We start from the raw sequence: 9,061 nt of genomic DNA, 5'->3' as shown, positions 1-9,061 counted from the left end.
TCGTCTGCAGTATGGGGCTGGGATTGGACGGCTCCTCCGCTGCCGGGGCCCGTTTGAACACGAAACCCCGTTCATCATTGGCTGGAGACGTGTCTGGGGCGTTTCGCTGGGACTGCCCGGTTGTGTCCGGGTAAGATGGCGTTGGAAGAGCAGTGCTCGGCACCACCTCGATGGCGGTCTATATCTCTGACACACGTAGAGTTCCCCGAAGGTACGTGAGCTCAACACCTTACTCTCATCGCTGGGGCTCTGTTAGCCACCGGCCGCTTTGTAATTTTCGAGCGGTGCGTGTGTTTTTTCTTGCTACTGAATGGACGCGGCCGTCGGTGACCGTGCCGAATTGTGAGACGCTGTAAAATCCCGAGCACAGCGGGGAACGCAGACCGGACTGCCAAATAGTGAGACGGCGCCGCATGCGCAGTTGGCGACGATGTCCACAATGAAGGCTCGCTAGCCTGTTAGCTGTCTTATTGTCGACTTTGACTTTATAATTTCTCAGGCATTAGTGAATATACCGTGTCCTGTGAGAATTATTCGAGAAAATCCCCGGGTTGAGAACAGCAACATATGATTAATAACAGTAGCGGAAGTACCTAGCTATTTCACCTTATAGTATTGTAGCCAGGACTAATGCTAACGCAGTAGCTGTCTCTTTGGCCTGATATTGATTAGTATAACTAGCATAACCCTCGTTTCACCGAGCTGTCCTAAGTAACCAAATGAAATATTATGCTCTGTTAATTCGATTATGGGATACCTACTACACCACAACAGCCTTTTACCATTGCTCACAGTGAAATGTTTCAGTCATCCGGGTTGACTGAGTGTCTGAAAGTGTCACTCCCACTAGGTGACTTCACTGGGGTTTGTAATGTCTTAACATCAGCACTGTGTCACTGTGTTTTAGATGATCTGACGGGACAAGTGCTGGCCTACATCAGTCTCCTGCCGATAGCAATCCTTGTGGGTTTTGTTACACTCATAGTGTTTAAACGGGAGCTGCACACGGTGAGACCTGCACATCAACTCACAGTTGTGTTTTCAGAAAGAGCATCATCACATTTAAAGACAATCTGTGAAGCTGTCTCGCAAGAGCGCTGCCAGGCAGGCCACAAGTTTGTAAATGCTCATGGGTTGACCTGTTTTTTTTTTTATCTTTTCCCGTTTGTTTGTTTGTTTTTACAGATTTCCTTCTTCGGAGGGCTCATCCTGAATGAAGGGGTGAACTGGGTGCTGAAGCACATTCTCAGAGAGCCACGCCCATGTGCAGGTGAGTGAAGGAGCAAGCTGTTGTCGTCGGGTGAAGTTGGCAGCATCACAAAAGGCCATTTTGTCTATCACACGTGATTGTTTTATGATCAGAGGCTGGCATTCCTATATACTACACATTCTCAAGTAAAAGTTGTGCCTCAAATTATAGTCATATTATAGTCATCATCTAATGCTCTTCATCCTCAAGGGTTTTAACTAATGATTCATGTTGTTTGATTGTTCCAGTTATTTTTGTGATTGAATGATTCATTGTTATGTTTGTAAAAATAATATAGTCAACAATGCACATTATAATTTCCCACAATGCATTCTTTTGTCAGATCAACAGTCAAAAACCCAAATGTATTAAATTTATTAAAACAGGGAAAAGTGGCAAATCCTTACAGTTGAGAAGCTTTTTTGCCTAAATGACTAAACTGATAAAATAATAAAATACAGCCTGATCATTTTTGTTGCCATTGACTAAACATTTCAGCCTTAATTATTTAAAATTCCTTATAAATCAAGGTACTTCATGCGTGAGATATGAGAGGCCTCACCTCAGTAGAAACAGTATGGTAAAAGTGAAATGAAAGCGTAGATGATCACATTCACATATGTAGACATGCACAATAGAGAAATTAGTTTCACATTAAAGAAAACATTTACAAGTGGCTTTAGAACAATTCAAATCTAAGTAAATAGAAAAGATGTTGTTCAAATGGATTATACTGTCATATCACCCGGCCCTACCCAGATATGTATATTTAGTTCAGTAATTGCAGACTTTTTACAGTCACTTTAGTCCTAAACTTTGGTTTGATTGGTTACCCTGACCAAAACACTTGAATTAATGCTAACAAGTGAGATGAACTCCATATTGTAAATAAATATTTAACTCTCGTTCTGTTGTCTTTCTGCAGGGGCTCACACAACCCTGCACACAGAGTATGGGATGCCCTCCAGTCATTCGCAGCTTATCTGGTTCTTTGTTGTTTACTTCTTTCTTTTCCTTTATTTAAGGTGAGCTTGTTTCTTCTTGCTGTCGGCAGTTTTAACGGTGGAAACACGCAGCTCCACAAACTAATCAAATAGAGTTTTTTTTTTTTTTTGGTTCCTTTCAAGTTGGAGATTTTAAGCAGCCATTTAATTTTACTGACACTTTACAGCTTCTACTGTGTTGAATAATCAGTGGTGTATCAGTGATGATTACATTATATTCAGATTATTATAAGCATATTATTAGTGTTTATAACTGTTATTTAGGGTGTTTGTTCCAGGGCATGCATTTTGTTACTACATTACCATTAGACGCTTTAATTTCAGCGTTACACAAAGTAGATTCTGTGATGTGAGCTCAAGATCATCTCTTTTCAGAATGCATCAAACGAACAACGCTCGGTGTGTGGACCTGCTGTGGAGACACATACTGTCCATCATCCTGTTGGGCATGGCCTTATCAGTCTCATACAGCAGGTAAGAGACTCACCCCCACCCTCACTCAATACTGAAGGGCCTTGTTCAAAACTATGATATTAATGATTTTAAATTATTGATATGATATGAATGAAGGTTTGATGATTCCACTCTTACTCACAGAAGTAATGTTAATTAGCACCAGTTGATGTGATCTGCCGCTCATCAGTATACGCAGTGAGGGCGATAGTCAGCGACAGGCAAAAATGAGAAGCCGTAACCTAAATGTTTTATACACTTCTCTTTGCTAAAAACGGAAGACAGAGGAGAGAATACAAATGCACTCAGAGCTTTGTAAGTGTGTTTTATCAGCCGTGGTGGCTTGTTCTTCAGAACGCTTATTTTGTTATGGTCAGTCAGTAATTTTCAACCATCATTTCATTGGTTTTCGAACATCCCACCAGACGGCCGCAGATGAAAATTAGCCAGCTGGCTAACACTGACACATTTACAGAAATGCTGATTATAATAATATTAATATACCTTGCACTTTTTTCCCATTTATTATGTACATTCACTTGCATTGTGAAGCTCAGTTGAGAGCTGCACTGCAGCACTAGCAGGTTGAGGTGGATAAAACACAGTAGAGAACAGTAAAGAAAAGTTCAGCATTTAATTGTTTGTTCTTTGAAAATATGTGACGGTCATTAAGCACACCATTTTTTACCATTACCTTTGTACTTAGGGCAGGTGGACAAGAAAATTTTTTCATGTTTGGCTGACCAGCCTGCTCACAGGAAACTACATTGAACCATTTCCTTAGGAGCAGCATCATTTTGGCTGCATTTTAAGTGCATGTTGCTGGTCTTAATTTAGTTTATATCCGCTAGTGCTATTTTTGTTTTCTTGATCATTGTCTTTTTTTTTTCTCATTCTCAGAGTCTACCTGTTGTATCACACCTGGAGCCAGGTTTTCTACGGTGGAGTGGCCGGTAGTACGATTGGCATACTCTGGTTCTTTATCACACAAGAGGTGCTCACACCATTATTCCCCAAAATAGCAGCATGGTAAGTAGTACTCTCATTTCTCTGTCTCCTTCATGTGTCACAAGGGAAGACGATTTCATCCGCAGCCTGGATACATGGATAAAACTGGACCATTGTGGTTCCTCTAATATTCTGTTTCTTTCCTTTTTTTACATCTCATAGGCCAATATCAGAGTACTTCCTGGTGCGAGACACAAGCCTGATCCCCAACATCTTATGGTTTGAGTATACAGTGACCAGATCAGAGGCAAGGTAAGGAACTGTCTTAGAGATATAATCACCCGCTACACAACATCTGTCACCATTATAGCCCAGTTAACCAGACGGCGGCACAGTGAAGTTAACCTACACATCCTGGGCCGGTGGCATAGGCTGTGCCAGGTTCTTGGTAACATAGTGAGTACTCGCAGAGCTAGGTGATTAACTGTTGTAGCTGCAGAGCAAATGGCTAACATGCTAGCAAGCTGGGACACACTAGTACTAGTCAGCCACAATAGAGATGAAAGTGTCAGCTCATTCTCAAAGTTTATTCAAATGAAGTATTTGGAACACTGTCCCTTGTCTCTTAACTGTTTCTAAACCAAGGCCTGTTCTAGACGAGTTTATACTCTGACAGAGGAGGTTAAAAAAAAAAAAGAGGATGGCTTGACAGAGCTAACAAGCTATGGTAACTCAACGATCAGCGTTGTCAAGACAGCTTGCTATTGTTATTACTGAATAATTGTTGAATAACGGCAAAAATATGCAGGTTAGAATCCATCAGAGTTAAACTGAATGCAGACGAATAGCAGGGATTTCCTTTCCTGACCCTCTGGGGGATCCTCCAGTTGCTGCATTTTCCACTGAAATGAAATAATTGTTATGAAATTTTGGTGTTTTAAAAAGGCTGGTGTGACCAGGCCTTTTTCAAGTTTGACACTATTGCATTTGTAGCGTTACTCAGATCTTTTTTGTTTTTCTTCTAGGAACAGACAACGAAAGCTTGGAACAAAACTCCAGTGATCTACACAGTTCTTTTGTGAAACTGAGTTTAGGACCACACACACGCATACACACACAAACACACACTCTCACGAACACACACACAAACAAATGCTCACTCGACAAAAACACACTGGAGAACCATCTTTTGGACTGACGTGGTTGCAAGGAGCAAAGGGCAAAAACCGTTTACAGGTGGCGAAAGAGTGCCTGGACCTGGCCCGGAGCCTACAGCCTGAGCAAGTCCGTCCACACGCCTCTCCTTCTTGTACAGCTTGCCCAAGATGCTCTTCAGTGCATGCAAGACTGTGCAAGAGGCATACTATTTAATGATAGATTAATATATAGATTTTAACTATAAACGCACGCTGACAGTAACAGTGTACTGTAAGAGATTCGAGGAGCCAAACAGGAGGCTTTGGTCAAGTTTCAAACAAATTGGTGGGCGTCATTGCAGCATGTATTTAGTGATTCCTTTTCTTTTCTTCTTTTTTTTTTTTTTTTTTTTTTTTTAATATTCTGATGAATAGCTGGTGGGACACGGGGGGTGGGGTGGTTATGGCTAGGTTGGGGGTTTGTGGAATTAACCATTTTTCATTGTTATATAATAGAAAATGAACAATTTCTAAAATTGGTTATGATGTAATATAAACGAAAATTTGCACTTTGTGAAATTTACAAGTCAAAAAAAAAAAAAGACTAACACTAGTTAAATGTTGAGACCCTCTCCCTCTTTTTCCTCATCAGTCTTTGCTTTGTGTCTTCGACTGTCAGTCCTAACATATTAGACTCCAAAGCTGATCTGCAAGCAGTGTAAATTTAATGTACCTTCTGTGCTATTCAGCATCGAGGTTGTGGTTCCTGTTCATATCCACATTTGAGGATAATGAGACTGAATCACAGCAGCAGGTTTCAGTTGGTTTTTTTTTTGTTATCGAACACACTTTGGACTGAGGTGGTGTTTTCTTAATGCCTCACACACAGTAGCAGCCTGGGAACAGACTTCTGGGAATCGGTTTTCTTTCTTTTTTTTTCTTTCTTTTTTTTTTTTAAATTCAGTTTCTTATCTTGTTTTCTGGAGTTGCAGAGAACAGTTTTCTTCTTACCTGCATTTCCAAGATAACATTCCATATCATTTAGTGAGAAAACATATATAATGATTGCTGAGGGGATATGTTTTTGTATTATTTTTGAAGAAAGAAAAAAAAAAAGCCTCAGGTCAGTCGTAGCATGTGATTATGCTTAATTCCTCACAGCCCACGGCAGCTAATGTTGAAAGCTGTCAAGTGGGGATCTGAAGCTGATTTAAAACTGTCATATCATTAGCTCCACAAAGGGAAGTAGTTCTCTTAGAATTTGATTTTTTTTTTTCCATGTGTAACCTATATCAGGCTGAATAAAAATGTGTTTATGTACAATAGATGCTTCCAGTGTCCTTACACTTGATTGCAGCTGGGCAGCGCTTCAGTTTGTTTGTCCTGGTTTGTTACTGACATGGAGCTACGCTGCTAACATGCCTAAAAATATTTAACTGCAGCCTATATAAATTCTACTAACGAAATGCTTTTTGCGCACTAATGATTTTTTTAAATGAGATACATGGTGCCCAATAATAATTTGCTAGTCCAATCTGCGGTTGCACAACCCTTTTCTCCTCAAAGAGACAACTGTTGTGGAAAATCTAACAATGGATTTAAAAAAATTTAGCCTTTGCCAGAGACAGAAGAATTTAAGTATGTATATGGGCTAGTGTAGGTGACAAATGGAAAAATAGCCTTCCACTCAGTTCAAATAATGAACAAGCTCCTTGTCTTGTCATGCATTTCTCTCCCTGCACTCTATTCCCCAATGTGACTGCTTGAGAAAAAGACTTCAGGCCTATCCTCCTGACTTGCAGAGAGCAAAAGAAACATCTGCCCTATTTAATCGACCCATTCCATTTTTGATTCACTTCTCAGGTCCGACCTCAGGCTATCCCCAAACACCCGTCGGGAACAGGAGTAGCCTAGATAAAAATGATGAAGACCTCGACCTATTTCTGTTTCTCTAAGCTCTTTTCTCTGACCTGCACTGTTTGGATGAGCAGTGAGCACTTCAGTAGAAACCTTTTTTGGATGTGAGTCAGAGGGATGGTTTAGAGCTCGTGGTCACCCCCTCCACCCTCAGATATGTCTTTACTGAACCGAGCCTGACAGTGCTCCACTGAACAGATGTTTAAATCTGGTCTCGCGGTTATAAAAAGTTATTGCCACTGTCAGCTTGAACAATATACATGTAGACATATTACACACCTCAGTTGAAACGGAGGTGCTGCAAGCTGGCCAGAGCTCACAGAAGGAAAAAAAAACAAAAGAAGCTTGTTATAGCAATATTGTGATAATGGCACAAAGCTTAATGCAAGGCAGCAAGCTGAAGCTGCCATATAACAGGCAGAAAACAGGATTTCAAAGCATATAATCAGTCCACAGCTTCAGTCTGTGAATAATTTGTTTCTAGAAGAGTGAAATATGTAACAAGTAAGAGGTAATAAATATGTAACTAGTGGCAATAAATGGTGCAGGACGTGATGTCTGTAGAACATGGTACAGCAGCCTACATAATATGCTCTATATGGAAAAGGCTCCATATTTCAGTATATTTTCTATACTGAGTGAAGAAATTGAGAATTCCCAGTTTTCTTTTGCAATTTTCATAACAACATGGTTTTAACCAGAAATAACTGAGATAAGAGTTATAGAGGAACTAAACTAAATACACTGTGTCCTTTGATATGTGCTGTGATGAATATTGCATCACAGGAAATGTCGAAGCTAAATAAGGGGTGGCTGGGGAGGGGACTGCTAGAGTTTTCTATATTTTCAGCATGGATCCAGATATTTAGTGTTATGGTTAAAACACCACTGTACAATGACATTTGAACAGAGAGGAACACATTACAGTCACACATGGGAAAGTAATGCTGCACTTAAATATTTCATACTTTAAAGGGGCTCACAATCTAAAACATAGCAATGCACAAGTAATATTCAAAAAAGAACCAGAACGTCCTTTAGACACAATATTATAGTTTCTAATGTGTTTTTGTGCTGTTAAAGTTTATTTGTTTTAACATCAGAAAAGCTTGTAGACACAGGCCTGTTATGTATTTGAATCAGGACCTCGAATAGAGGGATGAAGACAATTTTTCTAAAAGATTTTTTCCTTGTTTTGATGATGATGGGCTGGTTACTCAGGTGTTAAACTGGGTTTGAAATCCTGTAACTGCAAAGACCACAGCATATGATTTACATCAATTTCATCCTCATCAAACCATTCAGTGAGCCCTCCTGCCCTGTGGATGGCAGCATCGCCATCCTGAAGACCAGTCCCATCAGGACAGAAATCTTCCATCATAGAATAAAATCACTGCTGAAAAGGCATCAGGTCACCAAATATGTATCAGTCTGCAGCTGAAAATAGTCCTCAGCAAATCCTGTTTGATTAACTTTTGCCAAAAAACTTGAGTGCCCATCCGTTTCAGGAAATTTCTGAAAAATGAAAATAAGCTTTTAAATATTTATGACTTTAACTGGAACAATGGGCTTGAGCCACCAGGGCAGGAAAGTCAGAAACTGCTGAGAGACATACTAAGACGTTTTTCCTTTGGTTTTGGTCTTTTCATGTGATTTCTTTCCAGTAAGAAAAATATAGAAAAACATCACCCTCTTCTATATTTTTTACATAGCATTTTTCATTTGAGATGAATGCTGTTCACCTAATGATGCTCAATTTAATTTGTTCCCTGTGGAACAAATTAAATTGCTAATCAAACAGCAGCCCCAGTTTAACAAGCTGTTGTCTGACTTCAGCTCTTCCACGCTGGACTTGTTTATCTGCAGCCTGTGTGCCATGTTAACCACTCAGTGATCGGCTGAGATATGTATAAGAATGGCCACTTTTCAGGTACATTTTTTTGCATTTTAGCTTTACATTTGTTTTGTAATGACAGATAATGACAGATGAGTGTTTGTCTTCTTATGATGTAACCATGAGAAAATAAGCCATTGACAAATAAAAGATAATTTTCTGTCAAGCTGCTTATTCTGATACATATGAATTTGTCTTTGATGCAGTAAAAGTTAAGATGGTGACAAGATAAATTATAGAATATTCTGTTGCTTGTACTGTCTGAATATACTTAAAAAAGTATATTCAAATCAAAATGGTTTAACTGGCATTTTGGATGAAATTATATGTATAAAGTAAAAGATCTTGAGGAGATCTATTTAATGAAGTAAAACAACCTGTTATTTGTATTTGTTGAGTCCCCTGGTTTGGTTCAGTTGTCCTGTAAAGCTCAGCCAAGTCCTCGAAATGTATTTTTGAA

The 9,061-nt window shown here is 39.5% G+C and overlaps 1 protein-coding gene across 1 annotated transcript; it reads left to right on the top strand.

The window, feature by feature from the left end:
- On the top strand, positions 1 to 6,113 carry dolpp1 (dolichyldiphosphatase 1). The gene is made up of 8 exons (XM_071466559.1): positions 1 to 211; positions 908 to 1,008; positions 1,186 to 1,270; positions 2,175 to 2,274; positions 2,629 to 2,727; positions 3,607 to 3,735; positions 3,877 to 3,966; positions 4,680 to 6,113. The coding sequence occupies exons 1-8, from the start codon at positions 136 to 138 to the stop codon at positions 4,714 to 4,716; spliced, it is 717 nt and encodes a 238-aa protein (XP_071322660.1). The 5' UTR covers positions 1 to 135; the 3' UTR covers positions 4,717 to 6,113.
- The last annotated feature ends 2,948 nt before the right edge of the window (positions 6,114 to 9,061 follow it).

Source organism: Trachinotus anak, unplaced genomic scaffold (genome assembly GCF_046630095.1).
Source record: "Trachinotus anak isolate AG129_WGS33_773 ecotype Australia unplaced genomic scaffold, CSIRO_AGI_Tana_v1 ptg000028l, whole genome shotgun sequence".
In the NCBI taxonomy this organism is placed as follows: domain Eukaryota; kingdom Metazoa; phylum Chordata; class Actinopteri; order Carangiformes; family Carangidae; genus Trachinotus; species Trachinotus anak.
The sequence above is the reverse complement of the archived record's forward strand: the minus strand, read 5'-3'. Positions and strand labels throughout refer to the sequence as shown.

Coding starts and splice junctions, on each gene's coding strand:
- dolpp1 (XM_071466559.1), top strand. CDS start 136: ATGGCGTTGGAAGAGCAGTGCTCGGCACCACCTCGATGGCGGTCTATA. Junction 2,275..2,628: donor TTTCTTTTCCTTTATTTAAG/GTGAGCTTGTTT, acceptor ATCTCTTTTCAG/AATGCATCAAACGAACAACG. Junction 3,967..4,679: donor GTGACCAGATCAGAGGCAAG/GTAAGGAACTGT, acceptor TTTTTCTTCTAG/GAACAGACAACGAAAGCTTG.